At 28.7% G+C, this 18,840-nt stretch overlaps 3 protein-coding genes across 3 annotated transcripts; 1 reads left to right on the top strand and 2 right to left on the bottom strand.

The window, feature by feature from the left end:
- Nucleotides 1-4,089: 4,089 nt before the first annotated feature.
- Nucleotides 4,090-8,459, bottom strand: LOC111682701 (glycosyltransferase 25 family member). Its single transcript, XM_023444695.2, has 6 exons — nt 7,808-8,459; nt 7,514-7,742; nt 6,781-7,361; nt 5,305-5,433; nt 4,987-5,244; nt 4,090-4,922 (listed from the first exon to the last, which is right to left on the bottom strand). Exons 1-6 carry the CDS (start codon nt 8,041-8,043, stop codon nt 4,424-4,426), a joined length of 1,932 nt encoding a protein of 643 aa, XP_023300463.2. The 5' UTR covers nt 8,044-8,459; the 3' UTR covers nt 4,090-4,423.
- A 2,519-nt stretch (nt 8,460-10,978) lies between these two features.
- On the bottom strand, nt 10,979-11,955 carry LOC111682702 (cytochrome c oxidase assembly protein COX11, mitochondrial). The gene is made up of 3 exons (XM_023444696.2): nt 11,637-11,955; nt 11,255-11,578; nt 10,979-11,183 (listed from the first exon to the last, which is right to left on the bottom strand). The coding sequence occupies exons 1-3, from the start codon at nt 11,856-11,858 to the stop codon at nt 11,028-11,030; spliced, it is 702 nt and encodes a 233-aa protein (XP_023300464.2). The 5' UTR covers nt 11,859-11,955; the 3' UTR covers nt 10,979-11,027.
- A 1,706-nt stretch (nt 11,956-13,661) lies between these two features.
- On the top strand, nt 13,662-18,021 carry LOC111682699 (trichohyalin). Its single transcript, XM_023444693.2, has 2 exons — nt 13,662-15,040; nt 16,430-18,021. Exons 1-2 carry the CDS (start codon nt 13,710-13,712, stop codon nt 17,961-17,963), a joined length of 2,865 nt encoding a protein of 954 aa, XP_023300461.2. The 5' UTR covers nt 13,662-13,709; the 3' UTR covers nt 17,964-18,021.
- The last annotated feature ends 819 nt before the right edge of the window (nt 18,022-18,840 follow it).

The following is an 18,840-nucleotide window of genomic DNA, read 5'->3' as shown; positions in this document are numbered from 1 at the left end:
AGTCTATAGTCTAGTCTATAGTCTTGTCTATAGTCTAGTCTATAGTCTAGTCTATAGTCTAGTCTATAGTCTAGTCTATAGTCTAGTCTATAGTCTAGTTTATAGTCTTGCTTATAGTCTAGTCTATAGTTTATTCTATAGTCTAGTCTCTAGTCCAGTCTATAGTCTAGTCTATATTCCAGTTTATTGTCTAGTCTATAGTCTAGTCTTTAGTCGAGTTTAAATTCTAATTTAGAGAAAAAATTAAAAACGAACAAGTTTTATCTTGTTTAAATTTGTCTTATTTCAAGCAAAATTTGTTTATCAAAAATATAATTAATAATTATAATTATTAATTATCTATTGTGTTAAAAATAGTCATATTATAATAACTATTTAAAAAGGAAATAATTAATTAATTTAAATTAAAAAAAAAACTGAGACAAAAAATCACTTTAAAAAATATTAAACATTTTTTGCTAAAATTACTAACTTTTTCTAAAATTTTCGGTTAAAAATTGTTAAAATATATTCTATGAAATGAAACATACAATTTAATATTATATAGTTTTTGTTATCTGTTCAATTCTCTCTCTCTCTCCTAATGATCTTGACATATTATTTTCAAAATTTAATCCATTATTTATTGTTGTTAACCTTGTCGAATATACAGGAAACTATTATATACAAAATTTCGTTTTCTATAGTTTCTTTATTTTTTCTTAATTTCAATTTAAATAAATCACTATCGTATAGATTTATTTAAAAAAATATATAGTCAAACAGTTTAAATGCAAAGAAAGTTTCTGCAATTTAAAATGTGTGTGCTAAAACGGAACGAAAAAAATGATTTTTTAAAACATGTGTTTAATATTTCAACATCTGTTTATAAGAAATTAATTAAACTTTATTAATAGCTTTTAAAATAAACACATTTAGTTTAGTTTGAATATGATTAATATTTCATAATGACGTAAAAAGTTCAACAGACGATCGTAATCAACAAATGTTTTCAAATTATTGAAAATCTTATAAAACTTTCTCTAGAACTAAGGGAACTGAATTTGGGACTGATTCGACTTAAGCTTAAACTAAATTAATAGAATTTAGAAAAGAAATTTTAAAGATAAAGTTTGACTAATAAAATGATCTTTTATTAAAGCTAAAATTAGTCTTTTGGAAAAATCATTGTTAAAACCCAAAATTAGACTAGAAAACGATCTTTAAAACTTGACTTGAAAACGATCGCTATTTGACTTTTAGCGTGACCAATAAACGATCTTTGAATAGAGCCATCTGGTCGAGGAAACTGTTTTTGATTGAAACCAATTTAGAACTATGATCTTTGTTTAAACCTGGAACTTAAAAACGATCTTAGATTAAAGTTTAAGTTAGACTTGAAAACGATCATGGATTGAAGTTTAAGTTACACTAAATAGAGATGCGTAATTGAAGTATAATATAGTCTCGAAAACGAACTAGATCATGATTTTTGTTTAAAGATAAAGTTGAACTTAAAAACGATCTTAGATTGATGCTGAAACGATCTTCGATTGAAACTTAAGTTTCACTAGAAAGGGATCCGTAATAATAGATGTTTAAGTGAGATTTGAAAACGATATTTTGTTAAAACTTAAGTTTGACTTCAAGACGATCTTCTATTGAAACTAAAACTGAAGTAGAAAGAGTACTTTAGTTAAATATAAAGTTAGATATGAAAACAATATTTAATTGAAGCTAAAGTAGTATTGGAAAGTGAACTGGGATTAAAGCTAAAGATGATTAAATTATAAAAGCTTAAATTACTTAAAAGCTGGACTTTTTACTATATGATTAAAGTTTAAGTTGGACTTGAACATGATTTTCGATTGAAGCTAAAATTGTACTTAAAGATGAGCTTTGATTGAAGCTAAAGTTGAATTAGAAAGCATATTTTGATTAAAGCTAAAGTTGGGCTTGAAAGCGAACTATGATCAAAGCTAAAGTTAGATTTAAATTTGATTCTTCAATGAAAACGATCTATTATTGAAGCTTAAGGTAGACACGATAACGATCTTTGGTTTAAGTTTAAGTTGCACTTTGTTAAAGCTAAAGTTTGACTTCAAAACGATCTTGATTGAAACTAAAGTTGAACTATAAATCGATATTTAGTTAAACCTAAAGTTGGACTTGAAGACGATCTTTGACTGAAGCTTAAGTTAGAATTGAAAACAGTATGTGATTAAAGCAAATGTTGAACATGGAAAGGAACTTTGATTGAAGCTAATGCTGTATTAAAAAGTGATCTGTTGTTGAAGCTTAAGTTATACTTAAAAACGATCATTGATTAAAAATAAAAATGATATTTGATTGAAAAAGTTAAACTAAAAATCGTTCGTTAATTAAGGCTTAAGTTGGATTTGAAAACGATGTGATTGAAGCATCAATTAGATTAGAAAATGATCTTTAATTTAAGCTAAAGTTAAAACTAAAAATGATCTTTGATTAAAGAAAAGGTTTACTTGAAAGCGATCTGTGATTGAAGCCTTATTAGAATTGAAAACAATCTTTTTTATTCAAACTTAAGATGGTCTTGATAACGATCTTTTATTGAAGCTTAAATAAAACAAGAAATCGACCTTTAGTTTAAGATAAAGTTGGACTTCAAAATGATCTTAAGTTAAATTAAAAAACGATCTTGGATTGAAGGTTAAGTGATCTATGAGTAAAACTTGAACATGATCTTTAGTTGAAGCTATAGTTAGACCTGAAAACGATCTTTTATTGATGCCACAGTAAAACTTGAAAGTGATCTTTCAGTCAAAACGATCTTTATTTGAAGTTAAAGTTGGGACTAAGCACAATCTTTCATTGAACCTAAAGCTGTACTTTAAAACGATATTTGATTAAAGCTAAACTAGAACTAGAAAGCTATCAATGACTGAAGCTTAAGTTGGATTTGAAATAGATCTTTAATTGAAGTTAAAGTTGAGCCTAAAAACTATATCTGTGCCTTTGATTAAAGCTAAAATAGAACTAGAAACCTATCAATGATTGACGCTTTAGTTGGATTTGAAAAAGATCTTAGATTCAAGTTAAAGTTGAACTTAAAAACGATATAAAGCTGTACTTTAAAACGAGCTTTGATTAAAGCTAAAAGAGAACTAGAAGGCGATCAATGATTGACGCTTAAGTTGTATTTGAAAAAGATCTTAGATTAAAGTTAAACTTAAACTTAAAAACTTTCTTTAAATCTAAATCTGTACTTTAAAACGATCTTTGATTAGAGCTAAAATAGAACTAGAAAGCTATCAAAGATTGATGCTTAAGTTGGATTTGAAAAAGATCTTAGATTGAAGTTAAAGTTGAACTTAAAAACGATTTAAAGTTGTACTTTAAAACGATCTTTCTTGGGTTTGGAAATAATTTTTGATTACAGCTAAAGTTGAACTTGAAAACGATCTTTCATCGAATCTAAAGCTGTGATCTTTAAAACGATATTTGATTAAAACTAAAATGGAATTAATGATAAACTCTAAAGTTGGATTTAAAAGAGATCTATGATTAAAGCAGAACTTGAAAACGATCTTCGTTTAAAGCTTTACTCGAATTTGAATACGATCGTTGATAGGTTTGATTAAAGCTTAAATTGAACTTGACAAAGATCTTCAATGGAAGCTTAAGTTTTAGAATGAGATTTGATAAAGACCATGTTTTGGTCTATAAAAAAAAAAACTTTGATCAAAGTTACAATTGAAACTACAACTAGATACAAATACAACATGATAAGATCTCTCTGCAAACTTAAAAACAATACACGTTTTAACAAAAAAATTAAATTCTGCTTGTCACAGCAACTTTGTCACACACACGATTTTGTTTTTTTGCCAATCGAAACTGTTTAGTCATTTATACTATATCTAAAAACTTTCTGCTAAATCAGCAAATTTTATTAAAAAAAAAACTCGATCATAACAAATTAAAAGTAAATAAATCATTTTTTTTTTCATTTAAATGCAAACAACCTAAACTTTATAATTTGTATTAAAACAAGTCTTTGGCTATTTTTATGTATAAAATAAATGCTTGAGTATATTTTTGTTTATGTTTTGTATTTGTTGTTTAAAGACAAATTAAATTAAATGGATAATAATGAGATTCTTAATATGTATAAAATTACATAAATGAATTAAAAAAAAAATGACAGAACACAATTTAAAACAAGTAAAATATATAGATATATAAAAAAAACAGTTAAGAACTTTTGTTTAAGAATGTTTTTAGTAACTACAAACTACTAAGGCACATTTAAAATGAGCAAGAGTTAAAGGATATAACCCCCATTTCTTTTGTTTTTTTAGTAAACTTAATAACTAAACATCGAGAGAAAATAATGCTAATTTTTGGTTTCAGCTTATGGTAATAAAAAAAAACTCTCCTCTCATTTAAAGTATTCCCAAGAAAACTACAATTCTTCATGAGTTTTAACATTAGCAGCTGCCTCAAATTGAGCTTCTTTCAATTCCAAAGGTTTTGACTCTAATCTAGGCTCTCTTAGGTAAGCCTTTTCCGGATCACTTTTCAATTGTGCGCCACTAGCAGCAGTATTTGTAATAATCCCATCGCCTTTTATCACCACAGAATCTTCAGTGTCTGAGATATAACCATAATCTCCGGTATAATGAGTGGGAAATAATAGCAAAGGATTTGCACTAAAAGCCATAAGATCGCGTTTGGGAAAAGCATTAGCCCAGGTTTTATTGGGATGTCTGTTGAACATAACCGGCAAGAATTCATCGACAGGTATAAGATTTTCCAAAGGTTTAGCGGCTAATAACTTTTCAGCTCCCTTTAGGGAAATAACATAACCCAAAGTCCAATAAGAGTAGCCAGCATGTACCAAGTTTTCCGTATTAGCCACCCAAGGTTCAGATTCTTCCTTCAAACGTTTGCGGCCAAAGTAACTAAAACAAAAAGAAAATCTTTAAAAAATCTAAAATTTCATAAATGATCACTTGCAAAACTTACACCAAATCATATTCAATAACATTACGTATCTGCTCCATAACCGATTCGGCTTTATCCTTGAAATATGGTTCAAATCTAATATCATCTTCTAAGATCAATACTTGTTCTTGTTTTTCTTCAACCATTTTTTCCCATATCTTATAGTGACTCAAGAAACAACCAATTTCACCCATAGTCATAGGACGATGATGATAGGGATCCTCATAGCCGGGCAAGAATTTAATACCCATTTCTTTTAGAATATGATGATTTAATTTTCTAAAATTTTAAGATATTTTTTTTAATATTTTCCATAAAATTTTATTCCGGAAAACTTACTGTCCATCTACTGCTGGGAAATATTCTACATCTAAACCCAAAACATTAAAAAGTTTTTCCATTTTTTCACGTCTTTCGGGGCGGCGTTCCAAATTGATCATGTAAATGTGATCGAGAGAGAGTTTGTGTCTGGAAAGAGGGAGCAAACTTATTAAGTACACAATAGTTTTTTTGTTTTTGTTAAAGCTAAAATTTAGTTTAAGCTTTTGCAATATCTTGATTTCTTTAAAAAAGCTTTTTTAAGAAAAAAAGCTTTTTATGTAATTTTTTTGAAACAAATAAAAAACTTTGAGAAAAAAGATTTCTAAAAAGGCGTATAAAAAAAGCTTTCGTACTAAAGTTTTTCAAAAAAGATTTTATTATAAAAGCTTTTTATAAAAAAATATACAAAAATTATTTTGTTTTGAAAAAGCTTTTAGTACAAAAGCTTTTTATACGAAAGCTTTTAGTAAAAAAGCTTTTTATACGAAAGCTTTTAGAAAAAAGCTTTTTATACGAAAGCTTTTAGAAAAAAGCTTTTTATACGAAAGCTTTTAGAAAAAAGCTTTTTATACGAAAGCTTTTAGTTTTTTTTAAAAAGTTTTAGTATAAGGGCTTTTTATAAAAAATATACAAAAATTATTTTTTTGAAAAAGCTTTTTATCCGAAAGCTTTTAGTAAAAAAGTTTTTTATACGAAAGCTTTTAGTAAAAAAGCTTTTTATACGAAAGCTTTTAGAAAAAAACTTTTAGTACAAGTTTTTTAAAAAAGATTTAAGTATAAAAGCTTTTTATAAAAAATATACAAAAAATATTTTTTTGAAAAAGCTTTTAGTACAAAAGCTTTTTCTTTAAAAGCTTTTAAGAAATACTTTTTTAAAGAATTTTTTTTTACCAGAAAAGCTTTTATAAAAAAATTTAACTAAAAGCTTTTAAGGTAAATATTTTACTAAAAACATTTTATAACAAACGTGTTTTTATAAGAAAGGTATTTGAAAAAAAGCTTAAAATAGCTTTCCTTAATTCAAACACGTAAAAGCTTTTCGTAATAAAAGCATTTTTAAAAAGCTTTTTTTAAAAATAGTTTTTTATTAAAAAAACTTTTCAATAAAACTTTTTATAAGGAAATCTTTTCAAAAAGTATTCAATAAAAAAGTTTTCTTAATAAAGCTTTCTATAAAAAACTTTTTATAAAAAATCTTATAACAGACAAATATTTAGCTTTTCATAAAAAATATTTTGTCAAAAAAAGCTCTTAAAAATATTATAAAAAAAATCATTAGAAACTTGTTAGGAAAGCTTTATATATATAAAAAGCTAAAGGTTAAAGTTTTTATCAATAAAAAAGCTTTTTAAGGAAAAAAATCTTGTTCTAAAAAGCTCTCAAAAATTTTTTCTGAAAAAAAATCTTACAAGGATTCCTTTTTACCGAAAAAGATCTTTACAAAAAAGCTTTTAAAGAATTAAAAAAAAAACTTGAAAATTATCATTTACTCACTTTTTTTCCTCTCTTTCAAATTTCTTCAAATACTCATTGACCTCAATAATATCACCCAAATCATGAATAATATTCGTTTTAATATTAACCAACTGTTTATAATCCTGCGCGATATTATCACTAGCATCCAAAGGCTGTAGAATATAACCGAAAGGTATCTCATTCGTAATAAACAAGGGAATCTTTGAACAGTTGGCAGAAATGGCAAATACAATAATATCATCTACAGGGCCATCATACAAACGACACTGAGGACCCAAGGTCTGCATATATTCCAAATCGTTTTTCTGTTGATCAAGGAATTGATCACGATCAAAAGTTAGATAGTGGGAACCTTTATAGTTTAGACTTATTAAGACGGCACTGTGAATCATGGGCACTTGGAAAATGCCTTCACGATTGACATTGTAGATATCTTGATAGAGATCTGTGCGCAGATAATAGTAATCCGGAGACATGCCACACCAAAAATTCGAATAAAGGCCTTCGGAAAGTAGCATGGGAGCTACAATGGGCAGACGTAGCTCCACCAAATGAGTAAGAGTGTGAGGTTCTGTAAGCAAAACATCAGCATCTAGATACTAGAGATGGAGGAAGAAAGAAAACAATTAAGATTTAGTGTTTAGAGTTTAAAAAAAAGGTCACAAACTAATCAGTTAATTAATTTCAACACAAAAGTAGAAAGAAGAACTTTTAAAGATAAGAATATTTGTGTGTTTGTTAGTGTACTTACAAATATGTAGTCGGCCCAGTTTTGTTTAGCTTCACGCTTAGCCTGCTCTTTAAGACTGATAAGATGTTCGAAGCGTGCACGCGGCCAATCGAAGGGAGAACTTTCATTTTGATGACGTTGCGTTTCAGAATCTAAAACTTTATGTACTTTATGATACAAAGGCTCTACATGTTGCAACCATTCAGTTAAGATTTCTATACTGTTGTCGGTATTGTAGTCAGAATGTATCCTGTAAATAGGAATAGAGGTAGTAACAAAAGGAATATTTTTCCTTAAATTTTGTTAAAAACTTACCATAAGGACATGCGTTCCTTGGGATAATCTTGCCTTTCCAAATAGCTTAGGAACAAAGGCAAAACATGAGCCTTATTACGCACCATTAGGGCCACCACTACCGTAGGCACCTCATCACTTAAGTCTACCGGCAGTAATTTTTGTAATTCTTCCAATGTTGTGCCCGCCGCATTACCCTCTTCAGCCCGAGCAGCCAACAACGACAGGGATATTATTAATAATCCCAAAATTTTCATTATTTTTCTAATTTAAAACAATTCTTGTCGAGTCAATGGAAAAACACTTCTTTACTGTAACCGGATGCACTAGTGTATGATTTCGTTTTTCTTTCTTTTTTTTCTGAATTAAATTCTTGACAATTCTATTGCTCTGCTCGTATTCTCTCACTGCTGCGGCTGCTGCTGGCGTTGATTATCCATTCATTTGTTTTTATTAAATTTAATTTATGTTGCTGTTTGTTTGATTGTATTGTGTGTATACAATCAGTTAAATTTTTATATATTTTTTTATTATTAGCTTAATTATCATGTTTTTCTGGTTTGTTTTAAATGTTTTAGGTTGCTGCTTCTTTGATTGTTGTTGCTCTTCGTTTTGTATTTTTGTTTGAGTTTTCTTTTCGTTTGATTTTTTTTGTATTTACTTTGCAACATGACAGTTTGTTATCGTGAAACAGAATACAAGAACAACATGAAGCCCGATAATGTAAACAAAGCAAAAATGTTTTTTTAGTAAAAAGAAGCAGGGCTGCCAGATTAATTTTATAAAAATCGTTCATTTGCCTAACTATCTAACTAACGAACTAACTAACTAGCTAACTAGCTATCTAACTAACTAACTAACTAACTAACTAACTAACTAACTAACTAACTAACTAACTAACTAACTAACTAATTAATTAATTAATTAATTAATTAATTAATTAATTAATTAATTAATTAACTAACTAACTAACTAACTAACTAACTAACTAACTAACTAACTAAATAACTAAATAACTAACTAACTAACTAACTAAATAACTAACTAACTAACTAACTAACTAACTAACTAACTAACTAACTAACTAACTAAATAACTAAATAACTAACTAACTAACTCACTCACTAACTAACTAACTAATTAACTAATCAACTAATCAACTAACTAACGAACTAACTAACAAACTAACAAACTAACAAACTAACTAACTAACTAATTAACTAACTAATTAACTAACTAACCAACTAACTAACTAATTAATTAACTAACTAACTAACTAACTAACTAACTAACTAACTAACTAACTAACTAACTAACTAACTAACGAACTAACGAACTAACGAACTAACGAACTAACTAACTAACTAACTAACTAACTAACTAACTAACTAACTAACAAACTAACTAACTAACTAACTAACTAACTAACTAACTAACTAACTAACTAACTAACTAACTAACCAACCAACTAACTAACTAACTTACCAACCAGGGAAAATTTTTCGTATAAAAAATTACAAAAATGTGTGATCTGGCAGCTCTGAAAACATCTGCGCCGATCAATATTAGCGGTTTCAACGCCTGTGGTTAACAATTTGGCCGGCGGTTTCAAAACTTCATGAAACCGATTTACAAGAATTCAATTTTAAAATATGTCAATGATTTCTCTTACTGTTACAATTACTTTGTTTTTAAATTAATAAATATATTAAATCGAACAATATTTATAAAACATGTATGCGCAAATTTAAAACCTTTTATAAAATAAAGTTTGGCAATTACATAATTCAATAGAAATATTAATTCTTACATAAATATTTTTATTTTCAGATTTTCTTACCAAAAATTTGCAGTTAAAAATGTAAGTAATAAATATTAAAAAAAAACTATTTTCTTGTTTTCATTCCTATAAAGAAATATTTAATCTCGATTTTATTAAGGATTTTTTTTATTTTTCTATTACTGCTAGATAATAACACAATTTTCTCTCATTTTTGAAATTTCTGTAAAAATATCGTTTATTAATCAGATTTCTTGAAAAAAAAGTCGTTTATTAGATTCTTTGAAAGTCGACTTATAGCTCTAAGTTCTTAATATCACAAAAAAATAATTATAAGCAATATAAAGTAACATTATGTTACTAACATAACATTTTAATTTACTAACATTGAGTTGTAGCAGTTTAAAAAGCTTTGCTTGCATAACTTCCGGTTTTTAAACGGAAGTTACAATTAACAGTAAGTAGTTGTAAACTGTAATCATGACAGTTTTAGAGGAATTGATTTAAATAATTCTAAACTTTAACAGTTTTATAAGGCTTTCAGTAAAAATTGTAAACATTAACAGTTTGAAAAGCATTATATTTTAAAACTGTAAACTTGAACAGTTTGAGAACATTTGCTTTAGTTTGCAAGTTTTTTTCATTACAAATGGCGGTTTTTGTTAAGTAAAATAATAGTTAGTGAAAGAAAGTGTTAAAAAATTAAGTTAATAAATAAAATTCGATTTGTTTAATAATAAATTTGTTTAAATAAATAACAAAGTTATAGAGAAATATAATTAGTTTATCGTTTTTTAAAATATTTAAGTGATTTTGAAACAAAGTTTTCCAAACAAGTGATGACGCTTTGCAAATAATGTGAAAAAAGTTTATTTGCAAAAAAATAAAGAGTTAATTGAAAAAATATTTATGGAAAATTAGTTTTGCAAACTATTTCCTAAATAATTTGTTGCTAAATGTTATTAAATTGTAAGGAAAATAAAGAAAAAAAGTGATATGATGTCCGGGCCTTATTAGTGTTTTTTAAACAATTTAAATAAATGATTAAATTATAAGCAAATTTGTTATAAATAAAGTTCATTGTCAAAAACTTTTTAAAACTATTAAATCGATCTCAAATATGTGAACAATGCAACAGTTTGCTTTCCGTTCAAAAAATCTACGAACTGTGTAATTAAAAACTAACATTTTGGTGAAAATAATTAACAAATTGTTGATCACGTTTTAGCCCGGGCTAATATATTGGATTAATCCTATAAAAAATCTAAAAATAATAAATATAGCAACAAAATAACAAGTGAATTGAGAAAGCAAAAGATTTAACCCGGCCGGGGGATTTTCCAACGTTTAAACTCATTGCTAAAGCAACGAGTTTTGCCAGGACTACTCTTCATTGACTCAAGTGCTTTAAATTTTCTTTAAATAACTTTATTTACAAAAAATCTCTAAAAATTATCATTTCTACGCATTATGAGGCTTAGCATAAGCAGGGAAATTAAGTTTTAAACCATCTTTAGCCTCAAAGAACGTATAAGATAACGTAATAGTGTCCACATTTTCCAGTTTAGGATCTTTAACATACTCAGGATCAATATAAAAGAAAACCGGCATGTCCACCTGTAAAACAACAACAACAAAACAAACATTAAACAAGGTAAGTTTTTTTTAAATAAATTTCTTAAATAAACCTCTTCATGGGGATTTAATTGTTGTTCCTCAAAACAAAAACATTGTATTTTATTAAAATAAGCTCCAGCCTCAAAAGGTATAACATTATAGGTACTAATACCTATTACAGGTAAATCAGTAGGATTTTTAGCTGTATAAAAAGCTAAAGCAGTCTCTCCGGGAGCTACTTTTATTTCATATTGTTGGGGCTTAAAATTCCAACGCATAGAGGCAGCTAAATCAGCATTAAATCTAACTCTTATAATACGATCTTCAACCTTTAACATGCTTTCCACCTTTTCGGCATCATGACCTTGACTAGTAGTGCCACCATAACTATAGGCCTGTGTAAAGTTATGAACAATCGTATAAATTCAAAACAAAACCAAAACACACACTTACCTGACAAAACATTCTATATAAAGGTACGGCAGCATAACTTAAACCCACTATTAATACTCCTCCGGCGGTTACATAGTACAAAGTAGATCTTAAATTTTTCTTTTGTGACGACTCCGTAAAAGGATTACCTCGCGGTGGTTGTGTTGAGTACAATTTTGTTTGTTTTAAAGTTTTCACAGATTTTAAACCTGTTGTAGCCAATTGTCTATAGAATTTAAACATTTTTTTGAAACAAATTTATTTAATAACTTTTTTTCTAAATATTTATACAAAACCATGGAGTTTTGTAACTTTCTTTAGTACGAGGAAAAAAACAAACAATGTTTATTTTTTTTTCTGGCCAACAGCTGTTCAGTTGTATATGGTTAAATTGAGGTTAGAACAGCTGTACAAAAAAACAGATATGTTATATTTATATGACAGCAAGGCTTATCAAACTGTAAATGTTTATTTTTTAGTGTTTTTTAAACTTTAACTTATAAAGGGTTGCCAAGAAACGCAGGAAAAGTGTAAACAAAAGCATTTTTTTCAGTTGTATACAATTTTTAGGGTGTTTCAAGTGTTTTAACAAAATACTTTTATAAATTTTTTGTAATTTTAATAAAAATTAAAGTGATTTATTTAATAAATTAAAAAAATTAATAAAATAAACAATTGTTATTAGAAAAATTTTAAAACAATAGAAAACTTTATCTAAAAACTTTAAATAATTGAATTTTTCTAACAAATTAAAAACTTTTGGTAATAAAAACACCGTTTCCCTTGAAAATTAAAAATTAATTTTTGTAAAAAGTGTAAACTATGAAAAAAATTTTAGAAATAATAAAACTATTGAGTTACTTTTATAAAAAAAGTTTCTTGCAGTGAACATTTTCTATAGAAAATTGTCTTGCCATTATATTTTTTTAATTTATTTGCGTGACTTCTTATAGAAAATAAATTTTGTCTAAAAAAGCCACCTTTCCATAAAGAAGTGTCTAGAGATGAAACTATTTTCTTTTAAAACTGTCTTATAATTCTTTTTATAGAAACTTGTCTTACAGAGAATCAATTTTAAAGAATATTTTTATCCGAGTAACTTTTATATAAAAAGTTTCTTGTTGTGACTATTTTCTTTGAAAAAGTGTTTTGTCATGATTCTTTACTCTAAATAATTTTTTTGTCGTGACTTTTTCTTTTGGAAAAGTGTCTTAAAGTGACTCATTTCTATGGAAAAGTATCTTGACGTAACTCATTTCTATGGGAAAATGTCTTGCCGTGACGATTTTCTATGAAAAAGAGTTTTAACTTGTAACTCTTTTTCTATAGAAAAGTTTCTTGATGTGGCTCTTTTCTATGAGTGTCTTAACGTGACTCATTTCAATGAGAAAGTGTCTTGAGAAATAAATCTCGCCGTAGAAGAAATTTCTTGCCATGACTTTTTCCTTGACAAAGTTTGTTGTCGTGACTCCTATCTATGATTAAGTGTCTTGCCGTGACTATGAAATAGTGTTTCGCAGTGTATATTTTTTTCGAAATATTAGCTTTTCGTAACTTTTTTCTATTGAAAGTGTCCTGTCCGTGTCCTTTGCTCTTTTTTAACGATATTTATCTTGAAATTACTTTTTCTAATGAAAAGCTTCTTGTCGTGACCATTTGCTAAGAAATCGTGTCTTTTCGTGAAGATTTTCTATAAAAACATGTCTTCCCGTGACTTTTTTATGAAGAAATGTTTCATCTTAACTCTTTTCTAAGATAATATCACTTGCAGCCATTTTTTTACAAAAAGTATTTTGCGGTGACTTTTATCTACAGAAAAATGTCTTGTGAGAACAATTTTCTATAGAAAGATTCCTGTCATGACTATTTTTTTATAGAGAAATGCTTTGCCATTAGTATTTTTTAAAGAAAATTTGTTTTGCCTTAACTCTTATATGAAAAATATAACTCGTAATACTTTTCTATGGAAAAGTAACTTTTCTATAGAAAATTTTACTTGTTTGAATCTTTTTCTAAAGAAAATGTCTACTTTAGACCACTGTAGACACTTAATTTGATAAAAAATAAAGGAAAATAATAAAAAATTTTTAAAAAATGGATGACAATGGTGATGATTTCGATAGTTTTTTCAATACCAAAAAAACTAAATCTTCAACTCAAACAAAAACTTCTAAAAACTCCTCCGATCCCATGGATGATCTATTCGGTATAACAGAGAAAACATCAAATCAAAGAAAAACTACTGCCAGTTCAAAAGTCATACGCGAAGAACCCGAAGACGACGATGATGATGATTTGGGTTTTGATCCTAAAAAACCTAAAGCTTTAACAAAATCACAAAATTTATTTGATGATATATTAGCACCATTAGAAGTAAAAAGACCACAAACATCGGCAGGACCCAGTACCAGCAATAAGCCTACAATTTCGAGACAATCTACTGAAACCACTACAGATACCTCAAATATTTTTCAAGCAACAAGACCAAAAACTTCTCAGGGACGAAGAACTTCTAATATGTCAGCAACACAAAATCCTGATCCTTTGGGTTTGTTTAGCAAAGATAAAGAAACTTCTAAACCTTCTTCGAGAATATCATCGCCAAAGACTCAAAAAAGAAACAACACAGCAGATTGGTTGGGATTAACTAAGGATCCTGAAGTAGAAACTAACAAAGTGGAACCTAGAGCAGAAACACCTAAAACCAGTAAATTGCAGAAGTCTGCTTCAAAAGAAACAACTGAAATGTTAAAACTCACCGATCATAATGATAACCAGGAAGATTTTCATGCTGATATACAACAAGAAGAACAGCAAGATGATGATAAACAAATGCCAGCCCAAACCCAAGACCAATTAAAGTTAGATTCAACAAGTCAAAATATCATGTTAATGAATACTTTAAATATGGAAGCTAAACAAAGTTTCTCAGCTTTAAAATATCAAGAACAACAATTAATAATGGCCTCCCAAATGAAACAACAGGAAAAAGTTTTAATGGATATGCAACAAAAACAGGATTCTCTATTACAACAACAGGAAAAACAATTTCAGGCACTCTTTCAGCAACAAATGCAAAGACATCAGCAATTAGAGGAATTAATTAAACACCAACAACAGCGTATTAATTCACACATACAACTATTAATGAGTCAACCTCCCATGACACAATCTATGGAAGATTTTAAATTATTGGAAGATAAACCTTTTCACACTAGAAAAATTTATAAAGAAAATGAAGAGGAAAATGAAGCAGAAACTACTCATAGAGATTTGGAGAAAGAAAAACAAATGTCTTTTGATTTGATACAATTTGAGTCGGATAATAAACGTTTGGAATTGGAGAATCTAAGATTGGAAGAGTTGATAGCCAATACAAAGAGTAACTATGAAAGGGAAATTGAGCTTCTGGAGAGATCTTACAAGTAAGTATGAGTTTTTAGATTATTCTTAAAATTAAACCTTTCTATAGAAGAATATAGAACATAAGATGCATTTCTTTTGAATAGAGTCTAGAGAAGCTTACTATAAAAAAGTGTCTAGAAAAGAAACTGTTTTATAACAAAGACACCTTTCTGTAGACGAGCATCTAGAAAATAAACCTTTTTATAAAACAGCGTCTAAAGAAGAGATTTGTCTATGGAATGGTGTCTAGAAAAGACATTTTTCTATGGAAGAGTGTCTAAAAAATACCTTTAGATTATTCTCAACATCAAAACTTTCAATAGAATAGTAGAGTCCAGAGAAGTCAACGTTCTATAAAAATGTGCCTAGAGATAGAATTGTTTTATAGCAGAGAGTCCAGAGAAAACACTTTTCTATAGGAGAATGTCTAAAGAGGAGAACTTTCCTTTCTAAGAAAAGGAGATGTATATCTATAAATAGTGTCCAAAGAAGTCAACTCTCTGTAAAGGAGTGTCTAGAGAAGGAACTGTTTTATAGCAGAGTGTCCAGAGAATACACTTTTCTATAGAAGAGTGTCTAAAGAAGAGACCCTTCTAATTCTTTCTATAGAAGTGTTCAAAGATGTCAACTTACTTTAGAGGAGCGTTAAGAGAAGCAACTGTTTTATAGCAGAGTATGTAGAGAAGATACTATTCTATAGAAGAGTTCAGAATAAAAAGCGCATTTTTTTAAATAGTGTAAAGAGAAGTCAACGTTCTATAAAAAAGTGTCTAGAGAAGGAATTGTATTATAGCAGAAAGTCCAGAGAATACACTTTTCTTTAGAAGATTGTCTAAAGAAGAGACCTTTTTAATTCTTTGGAAGAATAGAAGATGCATTTCAATAAATAGTACCTAGAGAAGGAATTGTTATATACTATAGAGTCCAGAGAAGATACTTTTCTATAGAAGAGTGTCTACATAGACCTATTTAATTCCTTTTAAGAATAGAAGACGAATTTCTATAGTGTCCAGATATGCCAACTTTCTATAAACGTGTATCTAGAGAAGAACAATTTTATAGCAGAGTGTCCAGAGAAGACATTTCTATCGAAAAGTGTAAACAAAAGAGACCTTTCTATCGAAAAGTGTATAGATAAGGGACTTTTCTAAAGAAGAGGGTCTTGAGAAGACGCATTTCTTTAGAAGGATGTCTAGAAAAGACCCTTTTGTATAGAAGACATATTTCTATAATATAGTGTTCAGAAAATACTCTTTTTCTTTACAAAAATGTCCTGAAAAGAGTCTTCTGTCTGTAGATAAGTGTTCATAAAAGAAATTCTTCTTTAGAAGAGAGGAAGAGTAAATACTTAAGAATGATATAATATGCCGTTTGTTTTCACTCTTTCCTTATTATCTTAATTTCCCTAGAAAACAAATTGAAGTCCTGGAGCAGCATCTTTCTAGTGTTGAGAAACGTTTAAAATCCGAATTGGAAGAATTGCAAACACATTTTCAAACCAAAATCGATGTGCTCGAACAGGAGAAACTTGCACTCAAAAAGAATTACGAAGAAGAACTCTCTAATCTAAAACAAGATCATGAAGATGATCTGCGAAAATTGCGTAAAAATCAAGAAGAAGATTTAGAAATGCTTAAAGAAGAACACAGACGCATGTTAGACAATATAAGACAAGCGAAAATGTTGGAATTTGCTGCTGTACAAGAAAATGGCTCTTACCTTGATTGCCTTAAAGTAGCTTCCAGTAATCTAAGTGATTTAACTGGAGGTCTTAATGAACTCAAAGAAAATATGCAAAATAGAATGGAAATAATGCAATTAGAACGTGAGAAAGCTTTAGAACAGCGTGAAAAGAAAATAGAGGATTGTGAGAGAAGACTTAAAATTACCGAAGAATCTAATGACTTAGAGAAACAAAGACTCATGGAATTGGTTAGTACTTTAGAGCTGCAAATGTCTAAAATGTCCAAAGATTCAGCAGAGGAAAATTGGCAACTAAGACAAAAACTCGCCAGTATAGATGCCGAGAAAATGGCTTTCAATAAAGAGAAGGAATTTTTCCGTGAACAAATGCTAAGAGATGAGGAGAGAATAAAAGATTTGAAAGAACAGCAATTACTGGAAACTCAAAAACTGCAAGTACAATTGCAAGAAGAAAGAGCTCACCTTCAGGTGGAGAAATCTAAATTTGAATTGGAAAAACGTTTGCAAAGCAATACAGATGTGCAAAAGGAACGTATGGAAGTTGAGGCAGCCATGCAGGTGGCTCAAGATGCTGCCCGTAAAGCCGATTTGGAAAGAGAACGATTTCATAAAATGCAAAGACAATTGGAACAACAAAAACGTGATCTCAATGATAAAGAACATGCTCTTAATGTCAAAGAAGAAGAACTGCATCAAGAGCTTTTATCCTACCGCATGGCAGAGAGAGTGGCTCAAGAGTCTCAACAAAAAGCCAAAATGGCTGAACAATTCTATCAAAATAAATTGCAATTACTGCAGCAGAGATCTAATGAAATTTCAGAAAAGGAAGCTAATTTATCTCAAGAACGTTTACTGCTCGCTCAAGATCGTATTGCTTTGCATGCTTTGAAAACCAAACTTTCACAACAACCTAAATGTTCTCTTTGCCAATTGTCACAAAAGAATCAAGAAATCACACAATCTTTACAGGATTCTACGCCTAATTTACCTAACGTTCCTAAGCAATTCACTTTGTCAAATGCTTCTCCATCTAAAGATAATTATGATTTTTTACATCAGACAAATGTGGTTGAACGTTTGTTGGATGCAAATATTGCAGATTCTTTAAGGAGAATGCATACTACTTCTAATTTTGGTTTAGAATGGGAAAATCTTTTAGATGATGATCATAAAAAAATGGTACAAAATGATGATTATCAAATGTCATGCGAAGGTAATGTGCCCAAAACGGATTTGTAACAGAAAACAGTATTATTTAACACATTGTAATAAAATTTTTAATAAAATATCAATTAAAGCCAAATTTGTTTGAATTTCTTTTATAAAAAATCTGTTTTAAGAAATTGTTAGCAAAACATGGCTCTTCAAAGAAGTGTCAAGCCATTGATCAAGCTAGGCAGGCGTTTAAGTTTCCATATAAATATCTTTTATAGCTCCCAAACATCATTTTTTAGATGCGAGTGTTGTCTTAACAACATCCTCTAGGTAAAAGTCTTGTCTAGACAACGTTTTTAAGAATACTTTCTTGTATAGACCCTTTTATACTATATCCTCTAGAAAATGTTCTCCAGAAAGGAATCTTGTATTAACATTGTTCTTTAGAAAAGTGTTTTGTCTATAAACTGTTCTTTAGAAATAGGTTTTGTATAAGCCGCAAGCGCCGTTCTCTAGGTTTGAATCTTGTCTCAACATCGTCGTCTAGAAATATGTCTTGTTAAGACATCGTTTTCTAAAACATTGCCTTGTCTAGTAACTATTCTCTAGGAAATGGTTTTCTCTAAACAATCTTCTCTTTAAGAGGTTTTTTAGAAAAGTATATCATGATGTTTGGTACAGACCATCGTCCTCTATATATGAGTCTTGTCTAGACACCATTCACCATTTTGTCTAGGCTCCGTTTTTTAAGATTATTGCTCTACAGAAAGTTATCTCGCTTATGCCGTGTTGAGGGTCTAAACGAGATGTTCACTAGATATGGGTCTTTTCTAGACCCTTAACACTATTCTCTAGATATGAGTCTAGTTCAAAAATTGTCCTAAATCTTATCTATAAGTCCGTTTCTCTTATTATTCGATTGTTTTCGACGCCTCAGCAGGGGGGAATATGATTGTATTTC

The sequence above is a fragment of the Lucilia cuprina genome, chromosome 5 (assembly GCF_022045245.1).
Source record: "Lucilia cuprina isolate Lc7/37 chromosome 5, ASM2204524v1, whole genome shotgun sequence".
Lineage (NCBI taxonomy): Eukaryota > Metazoa > Arthropoda > Insecta > Diptera > Calliphoridae > Lucilia > Lucilia cuprina.
This window is presented reverse-complemented; position numbering and strand designations above follow the sequence as displayed.